Raw genomic sequence first — 26,622 nt, forward strand, 5'->3', positions numbered from 1 at the left:
GCGGCGGAGGGATTGCGGCGGCCGCATCCGGGATAACCTTGGGGCTCAAGCTGCAGACTCGCACAACAGCGACGCGTCGCGAGGGTCCGGACCCTTCTGCAGTAGCAGTGCAGCTCGTGCGGGACCGCGCCGGAGGTGAGCGGGGCAGAAGCCGGGCCATCCGTCCCCACCTGGGCTCAGTGCGCTCAGCCAGTGCGGAGTCCCGGCCGCCTGCGCCTTCAGGGCACCCACACCCGGGCCGGCGCAGGATCTCGGGCATCTTGCACCCGGTTGGGGTCGGGAGAGAGGAGACAGGCAGCTCGCGCCTTAGGGCCTGCTCTTCAGGGCCCCCAGATCCCCAGCTCCTGTTCTTCCAAAGCCGGCCCTCTCCTACCGCAGTGCTTACACCCACTGTGGTCCCATCCTCGTCTCCTCGATCTGCTTCCATTCCATCATCGCCTTTCTTCCAGTATTCCCTCCTCATCGGGTTCCTTCCTCTCCCTTCCTCCCTCCACCCCCCGCTCCTCTGTTCGCCTCCTCCCGTGGCCCCTTAATACTATACCATTCCCCCTCCCCGTCTTCAACCTGGCCGTGTCTCCCTCATTCTGATGTTTCTTTGTATATTCTCCTCGAAACCCGTTCCCCAGCTCCCCTCCCCCGTGCCGCCTCCATTCAGCGTCGTGTGCTCTTCCCGCGTCCTTGTCCCCCCTCGTGCCTACCCCTTCCCCCATTCATGCTCTGGTTACGCCCCTCCCCCTCCATTCTAGTCACGTCCGCTCCTCCGCATCCCTCTCCTCCGCTCTCTGATTCGTTCTGCCCGGGTCCTCGCCCCTCCCCTCCGTCCTGGTCACGTCCGCGTGCACCCCCCCCCCCCCGCCTCCCGGGTTTCTGCAGCGTGTGGGTCCTGGAGCCCCGGGCCCGCGTTCCGGGCTCACCGTCTGAACCGCAGTGGCCTGAGGATGGGCAGGGCCTGCTCCCGTGCGGCCGGGGGATGCCGCCGCGGCCCGGGGCGCAGTTGGAAGATTACGTAACCCTCGGCCTTCCCGCTGCTTGGGGAGGAAAGGGTGGTTGCCCCTGTGGCGCATTCCCGCTTGAGCCCGCCCCGGATTCGCTGAGCTGGCCCCAAGGGGGTCGCGGGGCTCCCTCCCGCCGCGGGGCTGCACGTAGCGGCCCGCGACCCGCCCCGCCCCTCCGGAGGACCAGCGCAGCCTGGACTCTGCTTCAAGACCTTGCTGAACGTAGGCTCCCGGATCGCAGAACACGGAGGTCTCGGGTGGGTGGGATCAGGTTATAGGCAGGGTAGAAATACGTCCAGAGCTGGGCACCACATACCGCGTCCACTCAATAAAATCTCTGTGTGTTAAGCTGTTTTGGGGAGGGGGGATGGCTAGAAAGGTCACAGCCTGCAGCGCTCACAGTGTGATTAGGGAACTAGCATAAAAGTTACCAGTGGTAAGTGCTGCGAGGAAGGGACCGCTTCCTGTTGGGTGAGCGATGTGGGGGTGGTGGTGGTTGAGAAAGGCCACACAAGGTGGCATCACACACTGGGTTTGAAGCAGAAAGGTACCTTCCAATGTGAAGGTTGTTTAGAAGTCCAGTCATGGAAAGGCGTTCCTTGGCTTTTTATCCGTGTTCTTCAAACCCAGGACATTGATTCTCTTCTGTACACGTGAGTCTGATAGTTAAGATCCAGGAATGATGGACTGAAGCATTGGGAATTTAACAGGCTTTTAGAATCCGGTTTGACTCATTAACATACAGGAATGATGGAGGGAATTCAGCCCCAGGACCTCCGTTTCCCACGTGTGAACTGGGAGTAACATTTTCCTCTGGATTGTTGAAAAGATTGGTTCCTGTACACATACCTACGTGTATATGTGGTGAATATTCTGCGCACTGCCTAATCTTTAGTGAGATGTCCAGAAGAAATGGCTCCAGGTGTATTCTTTGGTCACTGAGCACAATTACTTAAACTGTAATGGAGCGAGGGCTCACTTCTCCTTGCCATCCCCAAACACATACTCACATACTCAGAGTTAATCTTGGGATTAACTCTTTAGTCAGGGTTTCTAAATACCACACATCTCCTGGAAACCAGTCCCCTAAGGGATCCTGGTACAGTGTTTACAAAGTAACTCATAATGTTATCTTGCAGCTCTCCACTTGCTACAGGGGCTCTTTGGTCTCCGAGGAGGGGATGGGGTTGGGACCTGGAGACAAAGGAAGGCAAGGAGGGGCAGAATTCCGGCAGTTGGTTGTTGGTCTGTAAGAGTAGAAACAAACTTGCAACCCCCAAACTGAAGTCTGCCCCTGCTATCCCCACCTGCTCCAGGTGGAGTTCTAGGATTTGCTAAGCCAGATGGTAAGTGCCAGGTTAGGATTGGAGGCAGGGACAGTAGCCTCCTGTTGTCAGGACAGGGGGTGTGGCTACCCCCTGGGCTACAGAGGGTATCCTAGTCAGGACTCCCTCTCTGTGGCATTATTAGCAAATAATTTACTCGCTTGTTGCCTGAAGATGCTGTTGGGAAATTCAGTGGGGCTGTCCTGAGGGGAAGGGTATGTAACCCATCACCAGGTCTGTGGGGGGATGGGGAGGCCTCTGGGGGGAAGATGACTCAACCTTTGAACTTCTCTGCTTTTGAGGGAATTCTCTTTATCGGGTGAGTGGGAAACTGCATTGTGGTCTTCACAGTTTTTATAAAAAGTCCCTTCTCTCCATTCAGTGAGTCAAATAGCGAAGCGTGCATTTTCCCCAAATTAAAAATGGTTTCAGTTAAGTGAAAAATGGTAGTCCAGGTGCCCCAGCTCTCTCTACTGCCCTAAGAGCTTAGGCACAGTGTGGCAGAACCCCGTGCCTAGGTAATGTAGTCTGTGCACCCACATTCCTGAGGCTTATGCGGGGGGACATGGCAGCCCTTTGTGGGAGGGGGGCTGTCGTGGTCATGAATAACGATGACTGAAAGGATGACTGAAAGAATGTCTTTGAACTCATTTCTGAGTTACTGGACTTGAGTCAAAATAAATGGACATTAGTCTCGTCCTGTCTTAGTATAGCCACTCTCATCTTAAGCACTGCGTTAGGAGTAAATAATTTTAGTGTTGAATTCATATTTTAACAAAAAGCATTATTGGGTCTCTACTAATTTGCCAGTGACTTGGCAAATTTGGTAGCTGGGGCTCCAAACAGAGCTAGCACCTTGTTGGCACAGAAGCCGCATTGCTTCTGTGCCTTGAATGTTGTGACATGAATGGGGGGGGGGCTCCACAGGAAAAGCCATTTTATTTCTTAAAGCTGTGTGTTTCTTAATGGTGAGGCAATGGAAGAAATGAGGAAATGGCTTATGAGCTAGAAAGTACAAAAAACACAGCTCTTGCATTATCAACTCACACTACCCTGGTTCTAATTTACTTTGCCTCAGCTTGTATGCAGGCATGTCAGGGTGTGTTATTTTCACCAAGAGCTAAGAGTGAGCTGAAGGTAGGGGAAAATGACTCATTTGACATTTTATTTCTGAATCATTCCAAACATCCACAGTCAAATTTCAGTTAGTTGGCACACCACAAGGATGAGTTGCCCGTGTGAGCAGAGTTCTCTTGCAACCTTGTCGAGGATGTTCAGAGATACAGAATTGATTTACTTGGTAAGAGGTCTTAGAGGAGGGGTGCCTGGCCGGCATGCAACTCTTGATCGGGGTCTTGAGTTTGAGCCCCACAGAGATTAGAGAAAAATATTTAAAAAGTCCTCTAGGACCGTGAGTCATCATTTTAAATCCCTATTCTGGAATAGGTAGCAATAGAGCTAAGGAAGATTGTTGCTAATGCTAGCACATTTTCTGAGAACTTGGATTTTTCACGAAGAGCCAGGCTGACTAGATAAATGAACGGTCTGATTGTTTGGGGCTTTGTTAAAGAAGCTGTTTCGGGGAAGGTGAGCTGGGGTGTGGAGTGGATGGGGTGTGCAACATCTGGTGGGCCTTTTGGCCTCCCGCTGTGACTGCTCAGCTCTGGAGGATGGCAGGGCCACCAAGTGGTGTGGCGCCCCGCCCCTGCAGTGGTTTGTGCTGGTCTGCACGTAGGAGGGCGAGCCTGGCTGCAGTACCTCTCCCGGCCTCTGAGACTTACCTCCCCCACTTCTGTCCATAGGCAAAGCTTCTGGGGAGCTCTAAGCCTCTCTTTCCTGACGCCAGCAAGCTATGTTTGGAAAGTTAGGCAGGGGCCCTGGTGGGGGAGATATCAAGACCAGCTATGATAGTGCGAGCTTAGCTGATACAGTCTGAAAAATTCTCTGGAAAGGAGGGCATGCCTTCCAAGCCTTTGAAATCAACCTACAGCTTGTATTTATTGAGCTTTAGACAACTGGTGTCTTCCCTGTTTCCAGCGATGAGTGCAAAAGAATTACCCATTCAGTGAGTCGGTCAGTCATGGTATAGGAGACAAAACCATGGGCATTTTGGTGGAGCCCTGGGAGTTTTGATCTAGTTAGAGGTAGGGAAGTAGAGACTTTTGATATCCAGTATCCCTCTTGTTATTACATTAGAAAGCAGATGAATAAATACCATCTGTCAGGAGGGTGAACATTTTAAAGCTCTGACAATATTGAAAGTTGGCAGGGTGTGAGAGGGCCAGAACTCACGTTCCTGGTTGGTTGTAAATGGATATAACCACTTTAGAGAGCAATTTGGTGATATTTAGTAAAATAGAAAATCAACATACCCTGGTGACTCAGGAACTCCATTTCTGGATATATGTAGAAGCTCACACTTGCACAAGGAGCCGTGTACTAGGAGAGTTGTTACTGCATTGATTCATAGGGGAAAGATTGGTTTAATGAGGGGAGGATGGCCAACCAGTTAGGGAACAAACAAATGACTGACCTAGTCGTGCAGTGAATCAGTGTAGCAGTTCATACGTGTTAACTAGGTCTACATACCCACTGAATACATCTTAAATGTGCTGAAAAAAGCAAGATGTTTATTAGGGCATTTTAGAAAAACAATATTGTAGGGGTCAGTGTAGATATAGGTGCACTTACACGGATAAGAAGGATACAAAATTCCTGACAGTGGTTGGGTGTCAAAGTTAGGGACGGGCTGTGGAAGGGTTGGAGGGGCCTGGGGATGGAGGGCAAAAAAACTACAAAATTGTAAATTTTTTTTTTTTTTTTTAAGTCTAAAGGAATTCTGGCTAAATGTTAGTGGTCAGTTCTGGGTAGTAGAAATACAGATGTTCATATTCCTTTTTTTTTTTTTTTCTTCTTCTTCTTTAGTTCAAAGTAGAACAAAATAGAAGCAGACCTATGAAGGTCACTGTAGGAAGACCAGTCAGATGAACTAGGTCAGTGTTCTTGGAGAGCTGGCACGGCCCTTCCTCCTTCCATCCCCCCTTCTTCTCCCTCCAGCTCTGATGCAGGGCAGCTCGTCCTATAAATGCTGGGCTAGAATGCCTCACTTTGTGGAGGCCGTCACCGATCCTGGTTGTACCCGACTTTGACGGGCCCTAAACTACAGAGTCCCCAGTCCCTTGGGGCTTCCAGAGTATGAATATCATGCCCTGAAACACTGCTTCATTATGTTAAGCCTGGTAAGGAGGCCGCATAACACAGGACGACAAAAGCTTCCTCCGAACTTCCTCCTCCAGGCTGAAACCAGTTCTCTGCTCTGAGCATCTGTGGTCAGGCAAGGACATCTGAAGGTTCTCCGACTGACTTGGGACCTCCTACCCTGGAGCTGAGTGGTCCTGGGTGGGCCCATTTTGTATCTGCTTTTGTGCCCTAGTCACACTCTAAAATAGGACCTGAGGTTCCTGCTTATAAAGTTGAAGTCCCTTAGGTTTAATAAATGAACGCAAGGGAGTGGGCTCATTTTGGTTTATGTAACCAGGTAAGCGAGACTTCACTGTCTGTTAACGAGGCTGCTGAGGGGAGAAGGGACTTAGCGCAGAATTGCTTCTCCTCTGTGCCCTGTTCCATATGCAAATGCACGATATCCTTACTCTAACTATAAATCAGGACAAACAGCCGTTCAGTGCAGACCTTACTGGGCTCCGTGGGTGGCCCAGCACCCATTTCGATCTCCTCGTCCTAGATTAGGGCCCGTCTTGGGAATTCTGTCGCTCCATCATCCCGGAACGCTCTAGAGAACAGGGTGGCCCGAACACCTGGTCTGTTCTGAAGATCAGGGAATCGAAAGGCCTTCCTCATGCTGGCTTGCAGACTTGGAGGTGTGGGTAGCACATTGACGACAGAGCCGGGAACACAGTTGTGGGCGCTGGGTGCCATTATGATTGGGTTGCTGTGTGTGGTGAGGTCGGCATCAGGGCAGACTTGGTGCAGGGAGCCCTGGCCGGTTAAAAACTGGCTTATGGGGCGCCTGGGTGGCACAGCGGTTAAGCGTCTGCCTTCGGCTCAGGGCGTGGTCCCGGTGTTCTGGGTTCGAGCCCCACATCAGGCTCCTCTGCTATGAGCCTGCTTCTTCCTCTCCCACTCCCCCTGACTGTGTTCCCTCTCTCGCTGGCTGTCTCTATCTCTGTCAAATAAATAAATAAAATCTTTAAAAAAAAAAAAAAACTGGCTTATGCCCGTACAGGCTCACGGGCCAGGCTGGTTTACTAGGGCAGAATGATTTGGGCCTTTGTGAAAGAATTGGTGGAGTGAAGCGTGAATCTTTCCCGGCACAACTTGCCAACAGTACTGGCTCTAAGAAGTGGCATGTTGGATTTTTTTATATGATCCCTCCCCCTGTGCTTTCTGGAGCGTGGCCAAAGAATTGTGTTTGGCACAGAGGAAGCTATCATTCTAGAGACCCAGGAGCTCCTTGAGAACGGAAAGGTGGGAACAGGGACACGTGGAGCTGAGCTGTGACTGTGCCTACCCCATTCCCTCGGCCTGCCCTAAGGCCTCTCATGGTGTCTCGTTTCTCACAGAGGAGAAATGGCTCTGAGGAAGATTCTACTGCAGGGGCTCAGGCTCAAGAATAAGGTTCCCGTACACGGGCCCAGCATTGGCCACCATCGGTGGATACACCGGGCTTCCACTGCTGGCTGGAGGTTGGCTCTGCATGTCTGTGCCTCCCGTGGAGGGGGATGCAGTAGTCAGACTAGCACCGGCTGGGCTGCATGTCCTGGCAGGCCTCCGTCCAACGGCCAGCACAAGGGACCCGCCCTGAGAAACCATGGCTTGGGCTGCTGCCCTGGGGCCAGGGGAGAGTCCCAGGGTGTTTTAGGAAGAACTGGAGTTAGGTGGTTGGCAGGACGGGCGCAGCTGGTGCTCAGGAGGAAGAGGCTTCTGGAAGACCTGGGAGACAGGCAGCAAGAGCGCTGACCTTCAGCAAGGGAGGCTCCCGGGCACAGCCCGAGTCAGGAGACCACTTGGTGACCTGGGGATGAGACCTGGGTTCTCTAGTTTGGTAGAGGTCTTTAAGGGCCTGTTGAGATCTCGTAGGAGTCTGGACAAGGAAGCTTTTTTATTTTTATTTCATTTTTTTGATTGCTGGTGTGGAAATCCACTCATGCCAAATAAATTTTCATTTGTTCATTTTTGCAGTTCATAGGCTGGGTAAGCAAAACATCAGAGCTTGTAAAATCTCAGATTTCATTTGAGATGGTAAAATAGGGTTATTGTTTGAGTGCAGTGTAATTATATGTGCTAATGGCATCTCCTGGCCTTGGAGGCGCCCTTCCGTACTAGGGCACCCTTGTCATAAAGATTTTGCTGTGAAGCTTGAGGACGGACCAAACAGGAAAAGAACTTGGCTGGATTTGGGTGTGTAACTAACAGGTGTTTGGCATAGACTTGTCTTGTGGACGATATTAACTTCTGTTTTTTTCTTTGAGGTTCAGAATGGATGAAGGTTGGCCTTCTTAAGGCAGTGGAACGGTCTGGCAACGCATGTGTGGTCTAGGGCCTCAGATGGGTTCTCTCGCCTCTGCCCCGTTTAAGCAAAGTGCTTCTTAAGCGCGCAGAGCGGTGGTTGATTAATGAAACTGGAGGCTTCACCTTTATTTTAATTCCAACACTTTTACCAGGAAACTTGCACATAAATCATTTTCGGAAGAGGTACATTTGTGATTTTTCTAATACAAAAGTATTTTGTATCAGTAAATTTATTAGTAAAGGCAAGAACAAACTTCCCTGTAATCCTACCACCCAGATGACGTGCTGTTACTTTTTTGCATAGATACACTTCCAGTCTTTATTTATGTTTAATTTAGTATCCCTTCTCTCTCAAAAACTGGGAGCAGCCAGGTTCATGAATAGTATAGTCAAATGTTAGTAAACCACAGACTTAGAGAGAACTTAGAGGGAAGACAGTCTGGGTACGTGGGAGGCGAGAAGCGTTGTAGAGCAGCCAATAAGAACTTAGCTGCAAATTTTCCGTGACCAGTTTCTTGGTATTTTCTTGGGAGGTATCTGTGTTTTTCTCTGTAACTTAGCCGAATCTCTAGGAGCAGCTGCCACCTGGTTACCTGGTTATTAAGGTAATTTTTCCATTACCCCAAAGAACTTCAGTTACACTCAGCTTCTACCTTGATCCTTGTACAGCTCTGCAGAGCAAACCTTACTCAGCTCCGAGCGGTCTTTGCAAGTGGGGCCAAGGAGCCACCCTGAGCCAAAAAAAGAGCATTATGTCACCGGAAGCCCAAGCCCTGAGAACACAAGGTATGACCCAATAACCTGTGGCCCCAGCCAGGTCTTTGCAAGGAAACCCTCATGTCTAGGTCTAGAGAAGAGGCAACTGATGATTTTTTTGTTTTGTTTTGTTTTTTGGTTTTGTGTTTTTATTTTTTGGCAGCTTATGATTTTATCATAAGGGGTTAGGGGTTAGTTAGGGGTTAGTTACTCCAACCCACTCATTCAGATCTTATTTTCTTTATGATAACAGTCCTCAGACTGGGCGATGACTCCAGTTGGAGGCCACAGGAAGGCCTTTGTGTTCCAATTGGCGGGGCGTGCCCCCGGTGCCATCTCTTCAGTCATGTTCCCTTAACAACCAGACTTACCCAAGCCCCGCCATGTGCTTCGAAGGCACGCGAGCCCTGACTGCCCGTGAGTGCTGCTAAAGGGACCCTGGCCGCCGAGGCAGTCCCTCCAGGAATTCATAAGTTCTTCAGATTTGGGGAAGGGGAGAAGGGAGGTATAACTTTAATTTTGACCAAGAGGCATTAAGATACACGGAAAGGGAATTCAACAAACACTGGAATACTTCCAAGTCTGTGTGCTAACAGATACGAAAAACCAAATAGGTCATGGAAGAGAAGACCTCCAAACGTTGTCATTTTGGTGCCTGGTGAATTAGGGAGTTAGGAAACGCACAGTGCACTTGCCATGTGGAATAGTTAGCCTGTATCTTATGTCCCCATTTTTAAAGTTTTAGCCTCAGTAGCTGACCGAAGGTTTGCCCACAACGGGTCACAGGGCTTCTTGGGCTTTCAGTGAGAATTCTTGAGGGTAGCAGAGACGGGTTGAGATGCTTGCTCCACCCGAGCTACCCGGAAAGGGCACAAAGTCAGGACAGAGGAGGAGAAAGTAAGAGTGATATATGTGGGGTACGTTGATTTAGGGCCCTGAGATTGAGGAGGAGCTGGGACAGGGCTGAAGAGGGGCTTGTTCGGGAGCCTGGGCTGAAGCCTTTGGGCTCGAGGGTTTTAGGAGTAGCCTTTGGTCGAGAACTTGAGGGAAGCGTGGCTTTGTGCTGAGGAGTGTGCGGTTTCACACTCCCATCCTTACCTGATGGTTGTTCAGACATTGCCTGGAGGCTTCTTAGGTCTTTGTTTGTAATCAGCTAACGAACCGGCTGAGTGAGTTTGGTTGTCAGTCCGTAGTGAAGAAAAAAGCAAAGGTCGGGACCAGTTGTCAGGATTGTGACCTGGCCTGGTTAATTACCTGAAACGGATAGTCTTTGCGGTGTACTTGTCAGAAAGGGAATTCGGATGGTGTATCAGAAAATAGAAAATCAGTTGGGAAAAGGACTTGGCAAGCCATCTTGATTTCCTTGTGTTGTAACCATCCTGGGAAAGTAGCTGTAATGTTTTTAGAACCAGACCAGTGTCATTGGGGTTCTCTCTCATTTTATGCAAATTGCTTTGCCCGCCCTAAAGTCCTGCTGACCAAAAGTCGTTGTAGTTTGTAGTTGTCTTTACAACCAGGAAGATCACTTGGAGTTTGGGTGGGGATTGTTAAAAACCAGCGTGGATGCCCCGCCCCGTAGCAGCCATTTATAGCTTTGAGATAGCTTGTCGTACAAAGATGTATATTTGCCAAGGTACTAAACCAGGAGTCAGTTCTTTGTATCACTGTGTATCACTGGGAGCTTGGTTACAACTTCCTTTGGAGGCCGCTCCTTCAGCGTCTGTGAACTGTTCCTTGGAGGATTAACAGGAAGACTGTCAAGGTAGATAGTAGCCCATTGGAAGGGAGGTCGGCTTCCGGTGGATACTTGGGAAGTACACGCATTGGGTACAAGGTTTTAAATTGTTCTCTGAGGTCCTGTCTGCTTGCTCACGGTCACGTGAACCCTCTGCCCGACTTGAGGAGTGCCCGCACGGGCAGAGTGTGGCAGGGCTCCCTGTGGCTTGTGCACAAAGTGTGCTCATTGAGTTAATGTGTAAGCAGGAAACGGCCTCCCGTGCCGAGCGGTATATTCACCACCTGGGCTTCTCAGACTGATCACTCTCTCTCCAGCTCCCCTGGATCCAGGACGTCAGCAGCCATGTCGAAGCCCCACAGCGATGTCGGCACTGCCTTCATCCAGACCCAGCAGCTGCACGCGGCCATGGCCGACACGTTCTTGGAACACATGTGCCGTCTGGACATTGACTCGCCGCCCATCACGGCCCGGAACACTGGCATCATCTGTACCATCGGTGAGTGGTCGTGCCTCCCATAGGACCGTGATCTTTTCTTTCCTTGAAGAGACCATAAACGTCGCAGACCTGGGTGCTGAGTGAGCTGCCACACGGGTTCTTGTGGGGACTCGGGTCCTCGGAAGTTGCGATAAGGAATTTGCATGCTTTGTGTTTGCTGCTAACGGCAGATTTTAGACCGTGTCTTCCTTAGCATATCTTTTAGGAGCCTCTCAGAAATCTAGGGAAGATCTTTTTGACGTGCTCTGAGATTCTGTGGCTGGAAAACCAGCGAGGCTTTGGGGAGAGCAGAGGGTTGGCCAAGTCTTACTTAGGCTTTCCTCGTTCGATGGCAGCCTGTAGCATTTGAAGGGAGTAGGAAAAGTGTCCCCTTAAATCAAGAAAGTGGGCAAACACATTAACAGCCATCTGTACGCTTTTTAAAGAACCGTGAACGATTTGTAGGAGGAAAATTTAGTGAAAAAGAATATCAAGGGTTCTTCAAACTTGAAAGTGTTATTCCTCCTTTGAATAATTAGCACTTTGGCTTTAAAACTTTTTTTTTTCACTAGGCCCAGCTTCCCGATCGGTAGAGATGCTGAAGGAGATGATTAAGTCTGGAATGAATGTGGCTCGTCTGAACTTCTCTCATGGAACCCACGAGGTGAGCCTCGGCTGGGCAGGTTTGGCCACTGGGGCAGCGTGCAGGAAATCGGGTGGCAGATAACTGTTCATTTAGCCACAGTGGATCAGGCAAGAAAGAATCTGGGGTTTATAGCCAATGCAGAGATCATCTTCACTGGCCTGTCCCTGCTGCCCTTCCCCCATCCCAGCTGGTCGAGGCTCCTTACGCAGAGATGACCTATTTGATTATTGGCCATGGTTTTCCCACACACCTGCACTGACAAAAGTGTGGAAGGCTTGGGACACCTGGCTGGCTCTGGCAGTGGAGCATGCAACTCTCGATCTCAGGGTTGGGAGTTTGGGCCCAAGTTGGGTGTAGAGATGGGTGGGAGAATAAATAAATTTTAGAAAGTGTGGAAGGGTCTACTGGAAAACCCTGTAAGCCATTAGGTATCATGGCCACAGTGCTTGACACCTCCTACCCGTGGGTCTCTGTCACAGCTCCTATTGCAGAGATGAACCAAAGGTCAGATTGATTTCTGGCCTATTCTAGATACAAGATAACTGCGCAGGTCCAGGAGAGGAGTTGATACCATTGCAAGTTGGGTGCTGACTCTAACGCACCGACACACGCCAGCATGTAATACCCGCTTCGTCAACATTGTGTGCCTGGCCTATCTCTTCCCAGGGGTTCTGGTCCGTTAAAGTCGGCATGTGTCCCCAGCAGCCCAGCCAGGGTGTGTTTGTGCTGAGGCTGTGCAGGACCTGACTTGCCCTGTGGACAGAAGCCTTACCCGGGGACCAGGTGGCAATGCCTGGTACATGCTCCATCCCTGCTCCTGTCCCCAAACTCATTTTGAGGGAGGAGTGGAGGTTCCCTGAGGGACGGTTCCTTTTAAAACCCATCTGGCCCCATCGTAAGCTGTGGGATTTCATACGGGCATTGATACAGAAGAAATGGATGAGCCAGACTTGCCCCTCTCTTTTTTTTTTTTTTTTTAAGATTTTATTTATTTATTCGACAGAGATAGAGACAGCCAACGAGAGAGGGAACACAAGCAGGGGGAGTGGGAGAGGAAGAAGCAGGCTCATAGCAGAAGAGCCTGATGTGGGGCTCGATCCCAGAACACCGGGATCATGCCCTGAGCCGAAGGCAGACGCTTAACCGCTGTGCCACCCAGGTGCCCCCAGACTTGCCCCTCTCTTGACTCCTCATACTTCCTGTTCGGAATAAGGAAAATGCTACCCTGTAAGGACAGGTGGTGAGGGGTTGCCCTCTGGCATTTGGAAACTGGTGTTAAGTTTAGACTAAAAATAAAGCCTCAGGAAGTACAGTCCAAGAAGTGAATTTCTCGTTCTGGAAATGTGAGACTCTCCATCGTGGGTTCCCTAATCTGTGTTTCATAAACAGCCTATGGCCTGGCAGGCGGCCGGCCTCCAAATGTCATGGGGGCCTGACCAGGCTCAGAGGAACTGTGCTCAGCCAGCAGCTTAAGACAGCCTGTGATGACATTCCATAATTTTCCAAAGTCAGGGTCCTTGGTGGGAGTCACCGGGAATTCTTGCAAGTGTTAGCCCAAAGAGAGAGCTGAAGATACCAGTGGGGATTGGTTCACCACTGATCCCTGTTGCTGGACCGTGCCAGAGTCTCCTGTGTGCAGCAGAAGAAGCAGAAATAGATTTTAAGAAGTTGACCTTTAACGAGGCTTGATGGCCTCTTCCATCCAATCCAGTAAATTAACACCGCCACAGCTCCAAAATGGCGAGGCCGTGGGGCGTCTGCTGCACCTGCCAGAGCGGGGCTGGCCCAGGGGTTTGGGTGTTTTTAAACTACAAGAGGCATTTGAAGATAATCTCTGCTTTAATTCTTATTCCCAGATTAGAATTGGGATTTAAAAAACAACAACAATCACACCCCCAAGGGCCTCTCATGGGTTTGAGGTTTTTGACCAGGATAAGGTTGTCTTTGGTGTCAGGGGTTTGGAAACTCATCTCAAATTGTTCTAATACTATATCATGTTTATAACAGTTTGCGTGTCAGGGCTCTTCATAGGCACCTGTGACTAGTGGCTGCAACCTGTTTTCCCAGCTTTTAACAATTTTTAAATATTCTTCCAAACAGAGCATTGGAATAGTTTTCTCTCCCTGACTCTGACAGAGGGACATCTACTCTCTGCATCTGATCTTTTCTGCCAGCTTTGCCCACCCCGGTGTCCCTAGCCCCATTTGGCAGTTCACATGCACAAGAGGTGTTCTTCCTGAACGTGTGGTCCCAGAGATACATTACTTTGAAACAACCTGAATTTAGAACCTTCCACAAGGACAGTATTGATTGATGGAATTCTTTACCACTTGGTAGCATCCAACAAAAGCACAGCCATAGTGGGAAACTGCAGTACCCCTCCCAGAAATGTATAGAGGATTTGAATAATGTAAGAGCTAATAATCTCATTGGTATGTATACAATAGATGATTTATGTCCTCCAAGAACAAAAACCCATGTTTATTTAAAATGCTTATAATTATAAAATAGGTCATGAAAAACCCTCAAGTTCCATAAAATGGAAATTATAGAGACCATATTCTCAGACATATTTTTTTAATGGAGATTTGACATTTAACAGTAATCAAGAAAACTTAGAGGGACATGGGTACCCGGGTGGTCAGTCGGTTAAGCATCTGACTCTTGATTTTGGCTCAGGTCATGATCTCAGGGTTGTGATGAGTGTGGAGCCTGCTTAGATTCTCTGTCTCTCTCTCTGTCTGTCCCTCTCCCCGCCCCAAAAAGAGAAAAAGAAGAAAAGAAAACTTAGAGACTTAAATGTACTTATTAGAAAGCAAAAGACTTAATGAAAGTAAATGAAATAAGTCCTCACATACTAAGAACCAAACATCTAAAAGGGATGAAAGAAAAGCATTGATTTAAAAGCATAACTTAATGAAATAGAAAATTGACAAACCAAAAAACCCCTGTAAAACCGAAACTTCCGGAAAGCCTGGTCAAGAATGAGGATGCACAAAAAAAAAAGACCACGGCAAGGGAATTTTTCCTATACATTAGCAGAGAATTTGAAAATCATAAAAAGACTTCTTTAATTTCTAGAAGTTGAGATGAAGTTGACTATCTTCCAAGAAAATGTAATGTCCAAGAAGTAGAAAGTATAAATCGATTAACAGCCTGAAGAAATTGAAAAGGTAACTATAGGCTCTAGCTCCGTTCAGACCACCAGGCCTAGAGGACTTGGATGCCTTACTTCTGTCTCCCCTTGAAGGAGCAGTTACGGCCTTTGTCATGCTGTTCCAGAGCCTAGAGAAGTACAGAAGTCTTCCCAGTATGTACCTTGAAGCCAACACACCGTGATAGTGAGATGAGACAAGGACAGTACCCCAGCCAGCCAGGTTAGCGCGTAGGCCCAGTCTCACTTAGAAAGAAGACAGAAAAGGTAAAATTCAACAGTCCACATCCGGCTGTCCACTAAAAAATTTCCTGCGCCATGACCACGTAAATTTTATTCTAGGAACACAAAGTCCACACTGGGATGAAATAAGAGTGGCCAGTAGGAGATGAGGGTGATACTAGGTGCTTACCTCTGTTCTAAGGACTTGGTGGATTCTTGTACCCCTCACATCGGCTCTGAGGAAAAGCCATTTGACAACATGAAACACCCATTCCTTAAAAAAAAAAAATTATCTCTGTATTCTATTCTATACTGTTTTTGTTGCGAGCCAGCAATAGAAAGAAATGTTCATAACTCAGAGTATGGACCTCTGCCCCCAGAAAACAAGCCAGCGGTCCTTATTAGAGACTGTAATTAGAAGCTGAAGATTCTCAGATCCAGGCTTCAGGCAGCACCGTCCTTGGAGATCAGCCTCTGGTTCCAGCTCCCCTCCAGCTGCCTTGCGGCTGCCATTCTCCTGGACAGGCTGAAGGACAAGGCCTGCAGAGTGCTGACCAGGGTGCCTCTGATCACCAATGGCCTGTTGGTTACACTAAGAACTCTTGACATCTTGGCTTTGAGTCCCTTTTTTAGTCAGACGATAGTGGCAACTGGGAAAAGAGCGAGGGCTTAGGAGAGAGATGGAAGTCAGGGCAGTTGGTTCGGAGAGAGGCACATTTTCACGTTTCCCCGGGCCATTCCAGAACGTGATTGTGAAAACCAGGTCTGCGGAACCTTAGCAAAGGCTTGTTTAGTTTGGGCCATTGTAAGCTTAAGTAAATAACTCCAGAGTTTGAATTGTCGTCGGGATCAATAGAGGAAAAGCTCAGAATTGCCAAATCTATCAGAATCTGACACCTGTTGTCAGACCAGTATGACCCACACCCAAGGGCAAGGTCTTTTACTCCAGTTGTCTGCTGATTTGCCGAGGGCGTGTGATGGGTCCCAGGGAACATAAGGGAGACAAGCTTCTTCTATGTTGAGACGTGTTCATGCCATCCCTGTAGTGGGTTTTGCTGGCAGTATTCGAAAGTTTCTCAGATTGGCCCTGGAGTGAGCGAGTGCTGTGGAGGAGGTGGGCGGAAGCCGAGCAGGTGGAAGTGAGCAGGGAGGGGTGGCTGGCCCTGACGCCACACGCAGAAGGTGGAGTAGAACATCACAGGCCTTCCTGAGGGCTCGCCTCAGCCCCGGCGCTGGACCCTTGTGTGGGAGCACCCCTGTCATCTTCCTTTCCCCCCAGTACCACGCAGAGACCATCAAGAACGTGCGCACAGCCACGGAAAGCTTTGCTTCCGACCCCATTCTCTACCGGCCGGTTGCCGTGGCCCTGGACACCAAAGGACCCGAGATCCGCACGGGGCTCATCAAGGGCGTGAGTATCACGGGGAGCCGCGAGAGGGAAGGCGCAGGAGGGAGCGGGCTCCAGAGAGCCACCCTCCGCAGTCCATGCCCCTCAGAGGCCACGTTCCTCAGAGTTCAGATCTAGACGCGAGCGTTGTGTTCATCATTGTAAAGAGAGGTTGCTTTGGTGTACTTTGCTAAGACACGATACAGAGAGGAGCTCTTTACTCTAAAAACCTAGTCCCAGTCTCTCTTCGTTGCTTTTCCCCTTACCATTTACATAGCGTGACTAAAACATGGTAGGTTTTCCTTGGGTGACTTCCGGAGGTAAGTTCAAGAACACGATCCTTGATTCCCAAAGCCAGAAGCTTTATTGTTACTTCTGCCGGAGAGGAGAGCATTTTTCCCTGGGGGGAGAGCTGCTCTTTGGACTCCCGCTTATGCTCTGGTCCGTAGAGCGGCACCGCGGAGGTCGAGCTGAAGAAAGGGGCCACGCTCAAGATCACTCTGGACAACGCCTACATGGAAAAATGCGACGAGAACACCCTGTGGCTGGACTACAAGAACATCTGCAAGGTGGTGGATGTGGGCAGCAAGATCTACGTGGACGATGGGCTTATTTCTCTGCAGGTGAAGCAGAAAGGTAGGTACAGGAGGTGGCGTCTCAGTCTCTAGAACCATCTCTAAATTTCCCTTGACCCGAGGACGATGGGAAGTTTGTTGGGCTGCCAGCGAGACGAAGGCTGTGTATTCTCACGAATTGCTTTTATGCTTCCTTCCCCTTTCAAGCAGACTTCAGTCCAGCTTAATCGCACACTCAGGGAGCACGTGGGAAGATTTCTGTTTTTTGTAATCCGTCCTCACTGTTTCTGCCTTTCTCCTTTCCTTCCTCCACCCCTCAGTGTGACCGGTGCAGGAATACCTGGGGATGATAGCTGATATTTAACTGTCAGGCGCTGTGCTAAGCATTTTACGTGGTAACTTGTTTAAATCTTAAAACAACCTCTTGAGCAGGTATTATCCCAATTTGACGGGTGGGGAAACAGGCACAGACGGGTTAGTCGACTTGCCCAAGATGATACAGTAGTGAGCTCGGATCTGAATTCCCGACATACGGCTCCAGTGCCCACAATGTGCCGCGTTCCAGTTCACTCTACAGGGAAGCCTGCTTCCTGTTGGACATCGTGCCCTCATTGCTCCCCCGCACCCCCAATTCCGCACAGGTGCTGACTTCCTGGTGACGGAGGTGGAGAACGGTGGCTCCTTGGGGAGCAAGAAGGGTGTGAACCTCCCTGGGGCTGCTGTGGACTTGCCTGCTGTGTCGGAAAAGGACATCCAGGATCTGAAATTCGGGGTGGAGCAGGATGTAGACATGGTGTTCGCATCTTTCATCCGCAAGGCATCGGACGTCCATGAAGTCCGGAAGGTCCTAGGAGAGAAAGGGAAGAACATCAAGATAATCAGCAAAATTGAGAATCACGAGGGAGTTCGGAGGTGGGTGCCCTCTCTGTCCCTGGCCTTGCTTTCCAAAAAGCAGACCGTATCCCGTGAATACCCAGATCCCAAACCCGGCGACCTGCCCATCCGAATGCAGACTCCCTAACTGAGGCCAGACCCATTGAGTCCAAATATCTAAAGAAGGGGAGTGGAAGGCATTGGTATTTTTATTTATTTATTCATTTACTTAGGTTTTTTTGTTTTAAAGTTTAAGTAGGGGCGCCTGGGTAGCGCAGTCGTTAAGCGTCTGCCTTCGGCTCAGGGCGTGATCCCGGCGTTCTGGGATCGAGTCCCACATCGGGCTCCTCCTCTGGGAGCCTGCTTCTTCCTCTCCTACTCCCCTGCTTGTGTTCCCTCTCTCGCTGGCTGTCTCTCTGTCACATAAATAAATAAAACCTTTAAAAAAATAAATAAATAAAAATAAAGTTTAAGTAATCTCTACACCCAATGTGGGGCTCAAACCCATGACCCTGAGACCAAGAGTCTCATGTTCTTCTGACTGAGCCAGCCAGAGGCCCCAAGGCATTGGTATTTAAAAAAAAAAAAAAAGTATGTATCTTCCCAGGTGATCGGCATGCTGGTGATCTCCCCAGTGGTGACTGACATTGTTCCATAGGCCCAGGGACCAGTGTTGGAGTGGACTGGGTCATTGCTCACAGGATCAGGGGCCATCATGCTGTCCTTCCTGATTAAAGGAGGATAAAGGGACATTTGCCCCCATCCCCCACCTCCACCACCATTTTTCCCAGTGGAAGGAAGGTGGCAGGCTCTAGGAAGGGGCTCTGTTTTGGCCCCTCACCTGGGAGATAGGTGGAAGTTCCTGGTGTCCTTGTCTTCACGTAGAAAGCAGCTGGCCTGATGACTGGGCTAGCTCTGGCATGTGGTCAGCTGCCTGGAGGAAAGCACGTGCCTCCTCCAGTGTGCATGGGCCCAGCTCCACTCTAGCACGTCCCCAGTATCCCCAGGTAGAGCCAATGAGTACGGCCAGCTTGGCGCCATCTGTTCCTCTTGGGCTCCCTACTAGGAACCTGTCAGCACGGATAAAATCCTAGACCTACTTGTATGGATTAGGCGTGTACTTGGGGAGGGCGGGAGGAGTGGCCCTACCCAGTGTTTGACCTTGCCATTCTTAGCTCTGTAGATGTCCTTTGTACCAGGCAGTATGGAGTCCTCCTTCTGCCCTCTGATAAACCATGGGTGCTTGCTGACCTTGGCCTCAGGCCAGGCAAAGCCACACATCCTCTTGCCTTCAGCAGGTGGGAGGGGACCTCCACCTCAAGTGTCCTTGGCTGGAAGGCCATGGACCTCTGTGTCAGGAGCAGTCAGCAGCTGGCCTTGTGTTCTCTTTCTGCCTCGGAAGTGCTGGCTGGAGTGCAGATGGTAGAGAGATGCCTTAAGAGGGGCCTCATCAGATGCAGATGGAAAGGAAACAAACCCACGGGGCTTCCGAAGAAACCTTGTCCTCTCCCCGGCCCCTTCAGTGAAGTCCCCATCCTAGAGCTAAAGAATAAAGAAGGTCAGCAAGCAGAACCATGAGCCCGCCTTGGGAGACGAAGGTAGCTGACCCCATCACCTCTGCACACCCAGGAGGAGGTCATGGTCGGCCGTCCTGGTGAAGGGCTGCTAGGTCAGAGAATGCAGCAGAATTTCCTCTGCATCACTGCACTTGCGGCCTTGTTCCATAGAGCCCCTCTCTCTGCCTACCCGCTCTGGCAGGTTCGATGAGATCCTGGAAGCCAGCGATGGCATCATGGTGGCTCGTGGTGATCTAGGCATTGAGATTCCTGCAGAGAAGGTCTTCCTGGCTCAGAAGATGATGATCGGGCGGTGCAACCGAGCCGGGAAGCCTGTCATCTGTGCGACGCAGGCATGTGCCTCTCCCCCACATTGACACGCTTGCCGGGGGTGGGGGGGCTGGTCTCTTCCCAGGATCCTGCCTCCCGCCTCTCAAACACGCGAGCACCCTCCCTTCCCCTCACGCACACACACAAAGCCGTGCTCTGTGCACAGACACACCGTCCAGGCAGTCAGTGTGTAGTCCTTCCTCTCTGAAGACCACCCCGGCCACATTTCGCTATGCTCTGTCCCCTCCCAGATGCTGGAGAGCATGATCAAGAAGCCCCGTCCCACCCGGGCTGAGGGCAGCGATGTGGCCAATGCGGTCCTGGATGGAGCCGACTGCATCATGCTGTCTGGAGAGACAGCCAAAGGGGATTACCCTCTGGAGGCCGTTCGCATGCAGCACCTGGTGAGTTCTCGGGCCTCGCGGTGCCCGCGGGCTCGGGCCGGGGTGGAGGCCAGCTCCAGTGCGGAGCGACACCTTTCAGGCTTCTGCGCCCACAACCTTCTGTGATCCTGAGTCACAACAGGAGTGAGGAGGTGTGTGCTGGGGGAGAGGGGTGTCTTGGTTCTTTTCTCTTCTGCCTTCCCTGCCCACACTCCCTCTCCTGTTTCCTCCTGTTCTGGAGGCATCCTCCTTCATCTGCCATAACACAGTTCACTTCTGGCTTCAAGGCTGGGAAGCTGTCCCTGGGCTCAAGTCCTGAGACACTTGTACGTCTTCCTCCAGACAGCCCAGAGGACCCGAGATCCTCTGCCCTGTTCCGGGAAGGGCCGTGGGCTCCTTCCAGCCAACCTGTTTGGCTTCCGTTTGGTCCCCACCTGTCCCACATCAGGTGCCTCCCCTGGCCTGCACCGGAGGCTGCTGCGTGCGCTGAGATGACTGAGCTGGCCTTGCATGGCACCAGCAGCGGGGCCTGCTTTGCGGAGCTGCTGTGCTCGCCTCAGGCTGAAAGGTGGGGTGTAGTGACTGGCAGCCAGTCCACAAGTCGAGACAGGTGGAAAGAGACAGCCTGCTGGGCCTGGCATGAGAGCATCCGCAAGGGTCCTGGAGGCGGCCCTTCTCTCTCCCCCAGGCAGCTAGCTCTTCAAGGCTCTTCAGCTTGGTCACGTCCCACTGCCTGGCTCCTTCTCAGTTCCTCGGCCCTGTCTGGTCCTGCTCTAGACTCAGTGAAGAGTGAACCCAGGGTTCGGTTCCAGGGCTCCTGGGAGACAGAGTGCTGCAGATTCCCTTTCTTACAGCAGTCCAGTGTCAGTGCTTATAACGTGCGTGAGCTCAGCAAACTCGCCTCGGATCCTGAAGTGGTTTTTCTTTGACCTTCAAGCAAAGGATCCCCATGCCCTTTGTGTGACGCCCCCTCCCTTGCTCTCCCCCAAATGTGAACACCCCCCCACACACAAAGATCTCTTCCTTTCCTCCTCCTACTCCGTGTGTCCAGTGACTAGGCTGTTTGGATTGATGTAGTCTTCGTCTCCTCTGCGTGATAGATGTCACCCCAACTTACAGAGGAGGATTACGTGATGGTAAAGCCTCAGTTTGAACCCAGGTCTGCTGGCTCCAGAACCGGTGTTCCCCTGTAACAAAGTGCTTTGTCTAGCGGGAGCTCAGGCCAGGTCTCCATCAGGGGCCTGTACTGGGCTCAGGCTGAGAATCCCACTCTGGCCTCTGAACTCCTGTTGTCTGTCCATACCCCAGCCTTTCCTCTGCACAGACAGACAGCTTAGAGAGAACCACAGGGCTCGGATGGCCCTGCTCAGAAGATAAGTGATGGGCCCTGGGCTAGGCGGTGCAGGCCTCTCCTTTCCACACCCCCAGTTAACACTGGCCGAGAGCTTCTCTTAACCCGTCACTGCTTTCTCTTATGTCTAAGTGAGGCAATTAACCACCCCCAACTAAGGGCTGGGCAGTCCCAGGTATGGTTCTGTTTCCTGTTCATGTCTCCTCTCTTTTGGACTGCATGCCCTCCCTTCTTAGAGAAAGAAAACCTTTAACCTAGTAAATCCTGCCACGTTCCTGCTTCTGTTGTCAAGTTAATGAGATGTTCTTCCTGATTCTCCCCGCACCCCTCATTCTCTAAGATGCTGGTGATTGCATTTCAGTCTCCTGAAGCTTACGTTTTCTTTCTAAGCCGTGATGTTATCTGAGCAGGTGGTCTGTGAATAACTGAATGGCTTTCTCATGACTGTGATAACCCTTACGTTTTAATCAAATGTCCTGTTAAACTCACCTGTGTGCTCCCACAGGCACCTGTCCCTTCACATGGCTGTTCCGTGTGCCCCTCACAAATCTGCCATTTTCCCCACCTTTGTGCTTGGACCACGGTTAAGCTGCGTGGCTTTGGCTTCGTCTGACCCCAGCTTTCCGGCGCGGCTCAGCGCATTCGCACGGCAGCCCATCGGGAAGGCTCGTAGCAGCCCCGTGCGAAGCCAAGCAAGTGTTCCATTCCAAGCCCTGCAGTAACCAGACAGCCACGTGAGGAGGGAGGGCCTGTTCTTCCCTGTGAGCTGTGTCATGAGGCAGCGTGGTCAGGTCCTGCCAGGGAGTGGCGTGGGCCCCACCTGGGCATGTTTCTGCACCGAGGGGCTAGAGCTTGCCGCCATGTTGTCTCCCCGTACCCCTACCCCCGATCAAAAAATCCTTCCAGAATGGAAGATCCCATTTTCCGTCTGTGGGAGGGAAAGCAGCAGCAGTCGATGCTGGAACTGTCCACCCATCCCTGAGCCTTGGGCTTTCATCACGCTGCCTCCGCATCTGCATGAAGGACAGATGTAGCCAATTAACCTAAGGTTACCTTCCTCTGATTAATTCCCCGTTCTGTCTTTCCGTGTGTTGTCTCTCTCGTTTTTCCCCTCCTCCTTCCCTCTTCCTCGCCTCTCCTCCCCCCTCTAAACCTTACAGATAGCTCGTGAGGCTGAGGCAGCCATGTTCCATCGCAAGCTGTTTGAAGAACTTGTGCGAGGCTCAAGCCACTCCACAGACCTCATGGAAGCCATGGCCATGGGCAGCGTGGAGGCTTCTTATAAGTGTTTAGCAGCAGCTTTGATAGTTCTGACGGAGTCTGGCAGGTAGGGCCCCAAGGGCAGGTAACTCCGTAGGATAACCAGCCTCTCGTGCCAGCGGATCTGGAAGACAGCTAGGGCCCAGCCCTGCAGCTGGGGCCTGGGCTCCAATCCTCTTCTCATCTGCAGGAAGGCAGCCAGGGAGGTCAGGGCAGGGCAGGACCAAAGGGCCCTCGGCTCGGTAGGCAGTGGATGTCACAGGCCGCTGGCGAAGGACTCCTTCCTGTGAGTCTTGATGCTGCTCAGCTTAGCACCTCCGGTGCTTGGCCTCCTCTTGGCCTCACATCCAGGGACACGTTCCTCGCCAGCTGTCTGTGCGACCCTTCCCCTCCCTCTCCCGTGCGACGCAGCTCTGACGAAGCTCTGTCCCCCTCTTGTCCCTCTGGACGGATGTCGCTCCCCTAGATTGCCCGTGAGGCAGAGGCCGCCATCTACCACTTGCAATTATTTGAGGAACTCCGCCGCCTGGCGCCCATTACCAGCGACCCCACAGAAGCCGCCGCCGTGGGCGCCGTGGAGGCCTCCTTCAAGTGCTGCAGTGGGGCCATAATCGTCCTCACCAAGTCTGGCAGGTAGGAGGTGGCAGCGGCTCCAGGGGACGCCCTGCTCCGGGGCACCTTCCTTGGGCGTCCTGAGAGCAGTGCAGTGAACAGGGCTCAGCTGGCACTGAGCCCAGGTAAGACCCCTCTGCCTGCCACCTGGGCCTGAAGGACTCCATCCAGGCAGCACTCACCGGTGCTGCCGGAGCATTTGCTTCCGAAGCGAGTTGACATCCTCAAGATAAACTAGAGACTTAATTACAGAACTACAGATAGACTGACAACAAGTGCTTATTTGGTTATTTACAAGCTAGTCTTTTAAAAAAGTGAAAGGTGGCCAGTTTTGTTTATTCCAGCTACTATGTGCTCTTTAAAAGTTCTGTCTGGAAAATTAGTGCTGTTCACCGACCTGCTGTTTGGTTGGCACACCTGTCCCTGTCTGTCTTTGAGCCCCAAAGGCAAGTGGTTTCAGGACCACGAAAGGTCACCGTGTTGTCTCACTGGCACTCTGGTGCCGTGCAGCCAAGCTGAGGCCTGTGCTTGGACTTGGACTTGGACTTGGGATCTCTTCCTAGTCCGGCCACGGAGTTAGCCTCTGTCCCTGCCCCATCTGGGAGTGTGCTCCTCATCCCTGCCCCCAGGGCCATGAGGGAGGGATTCCTGGAAGGGAAGGGTAGAGGGGGTCAGGCCGGCAGTCGCCCTGCACGGAGGATCGGCGGGTGGGGTTGCCTGTAGGACCAGGGTGTGAGATCTGTGCCGATTCCCTCAGCAGAGGGCTCGGATAAACAGCTCCAGCCATCAGGGTTGACCTTTGTGGAAAGGTCCAGCCTTTGCTCTTCGGCTATTTTTAGCTCTAGTCTTCTGGGGTTTCACTCTCACAAGTCCCGACTGCAGCATTTGCTTCTCTCCGAGAGCCTTGTATGGGGGCCAGGCCCTTAGCAGGGCATCGCTGCTGTGCCGTGGCTTAAGTTTCCCTGACACCTGTCGAGTGTCCTTAGAGCCTGCCTTCCGAGGCCCCGGGCCTCCTGCAAGCAAGCCCCTCCCCAACTCCGGAGACAACATCTACATCCACAAGGGTACAGTGTCTGTGTCTAAGGAAGCATCTGGCACTGGGGCTCCAAGGGGCCCCCTACCCTCCAGAGGAGCCTTCACAGGCAGAGCCTCCCACACTGACCTTCCCATCTCCTGGTCTTGCCTCCTGGCTAACACCCAGATTTCTAAGCCTTGCTTTGATACTCAGGTTTGGCTCTAGAGCCAGTTGCTGGGACTGCTTCAGGGATGTGGGGGCCATGTGGGCTGGGGAGAGGGCACAGCAGGAGAGAAGGCTTGCACTGTAGATTCCCAGGGGGGCTGGTGGGCTCCACTCCTGTTCTTTGCAGATGTCAAGAGTCAGGTGCTGTTCACATGCTGCTTGGCTTGTAGCTGTTGCTGGCAGCAAGAGCAATGGGTGCTGGTGAGGTTGGGCAGGGCTGTATCTGTGCCAGGATGGAAAAGTTCAGAGGAGGGGCTTCTGCCAACTACGGGCCATGTCGGGTGAATGGGTGAGACTGATCATGCTGGGCCGGTATGATCGTGGGGCCCTGGGCTGTGGGGAGGGGAGGAAGGCAAGTGGGTAGCATGGCATAGGAAGAAGAGTCATATTCTGTTCCTTGGAAGGTAGAGGACGAGGGGCTGCCCCGGCATTGGGAGCACATGCTAAAGTGGCCAGAGTCTCGTGCTGGCGGAGTGAGTTGGCTTAGAGGGTGAGCTGGTGCGGAAGGCCCTGCGGGGCTTCCTGGGAGGCTCTGGAACACTGTTTAATGGTCTCTTCTGCCCATCCATCATCCCGTCTCAGGTCTGCTCACCAGGTGGCTAGATACCGCCCCCGCGCCCCCATCATTGCTGTGACCCGGAATCACCAGACTGCTCGCCAGGCCCATCTGTACCGCGGCATCTTCCCTGTGGTGTGTAAGGACCCAGTGCAGGAGGCCTGGGCTGAGGACGTGGACCTCCGGGTGAACTTGGCCATGAATGTTGGTGCGTGGCTGGGAGCAAGGGCTAGAACCTGGGGGGGGGGGGCGGTGCTTGAGCACTGGTCTCCCTAGGATCCTCTAAAAAACTAAACAGGCTGACCTTAGGCTGTGCAGGAGTCCTAGCTGTCTTCCCTGGGAATGGTCTCTGAATCCTCCTTCCCATTCCCTGAAGGTCTGGCCTAAGCTTCCCACTTCCTCTCCTCTCTTGTCTTCCAGTCTGGGGCCCAAAGCAAAGGTTCCTGGATAGTCAGGGATGTCCGTTTTTGGGCATCTGCTCATTACTGAGGGTTTAAAAAAAAAAAAAAAAAAAGCCGCAGCTTCTACACTGTGGGGTGTCCTACACACAGATTATGTACTTATGGCCTTTGTCCCTGATAAAAGTAGGATGTCAGTGGATGAGAGGAAGCACTCCACCCTCTAGAGTGTAAAATGATGTCCAAAGGTCCCTGGCAACTCTGCCACTGGATCGATAAGGAAGTATCAGGGCTTTGCCTGGGCTGGGAGGCGTGCGCCACCTCGTGGTGTAAGGAAGTAATACCTGCTTGCTGCCCCGGCTGCCGGGCAGTCAGCTAGGTGCATACCTGCCTGGCTTGGTATAAAATAAAATAAATAATAAAATAAAAATTCACCAACCTTTCTTCTCTTCCTTCAGGCAAGGCCCGAGGCTTCTTCAAGAAGGGCGATGTGGTCATTGTGCTGACTGGGTGGCGCCCTGGCTCCGGCTTCACCAATACCATGCGTGTCGTGCCTGTGCCGTGATGGGCCCCAGAGCCCCTCCTCCAGCCCCTGTCCCATCCCCTTCCCCCAACCCATCCATTAGGCCAGCAATGCTTGTAGTACTCACTTGGGGGCTGTCACGTGGCACTGGTGGGCTGGGATGCCAGGGAAGATTAATGCCTCTGTAAAACGTGACTGTTTTTTAGGACCCTGTTCGGGTGAATTGACCCAGAGCTGGGTTGCTCATCGTGTAACCTCAGCCAAGCAAGGGACGAAGGAAGCGTGCAGGACTGGAAGCCCCAGAGCTTAACCCAGAGGGCAACAGCTCCTGCTTCCCTCCTTTGCGTATTCCACTCGGTTCCTATAGACAACGGATACCCAGAGAACTCCCAACCCTGGCCTGGGGTCAAGAGACCGCCAGCAAGAGTAGCAGCATAGGGCAGTGGTTCCGGTTCAAGGAGACTGGCTCAGGCCCTTACTTGCTTCTCCACCCCCTCAGTCTCCCCCCACCTTCACCTTGTTGTGCGTTGTGCACTTTTGTTCCTACACTCAGCTGTCGCTGCAGGCAAACACTCCACCCTCCACCCTCCATTTTCCCCACTACTGCAGCCGCCTCCAGGCCTGTTGCCATAGAGCCTACCTGTATGTCAATAAACAACAGCTGAAGCACTCGTTTCCTCTCTTTTCTGATGGCTTTTCTGATGGGGGGTGGGAGGGGTGAACCCTACCCTCTGAGTA

General features: G+C 51.8%; 1 protein-coding gene across 2 annotated transcripts; it reads left to right on the forward strand.

The window, feature by feature from the left end:
• Positions 1–26,554, forward strand: PKM (pyruvate kinase M1/2). Of its 2 annotated transcripts, XM_045795277.2 has the most exons (11): positions 1–135; positions 10,658–10,839; positions 11,391–11,482; positions 16,120–16,251; positions 16,677–16,863; positions 17,444–17,714; positions 19,434–19,584; positions 19,813–19,965; positions 22,456–22,622; positions 24,990–25,171; positions 25,820–26,554. In XM_045795277.2, exons 2-11 carry the CDS (start codon positions 10,686–10,688, stop codon positions 25,924–25,926), a joined length of 1,596 nt encoding a protein of 531 aa, XP_045651233.1. In that variant the 5' UTR covers positions 1–135; positions 10,658–10,685; the 3' UTR covers positions 25,927–26,554. The 2 variants fall into 2 exon arrangements, with proteins under 2 accessions (XP_045651233.1, XP_045651234.1); XM_045795278.2 differs by lacking the exons at positions 1–135; positions 22,456–22,622 and adding an exon at positions 23,022–23,188.
• The last annotated feature ends 68 nt before the right edge of the window (positions 26,555–26,622 follow it).

Source organism: Ursus americanus, chromosome 28 (assembly GCF_024610735.1).
Source record: "Ursus americanus isolate L20-20 chromosome 28, mUrsAme1.1.p, whole genome shotgun sequence".
Lineage (NCBI taxonomy): Eukaryota > Metazoa > Chordata > Mammalia > Carnivora > Ursidae > Ursus > Ursus americanus.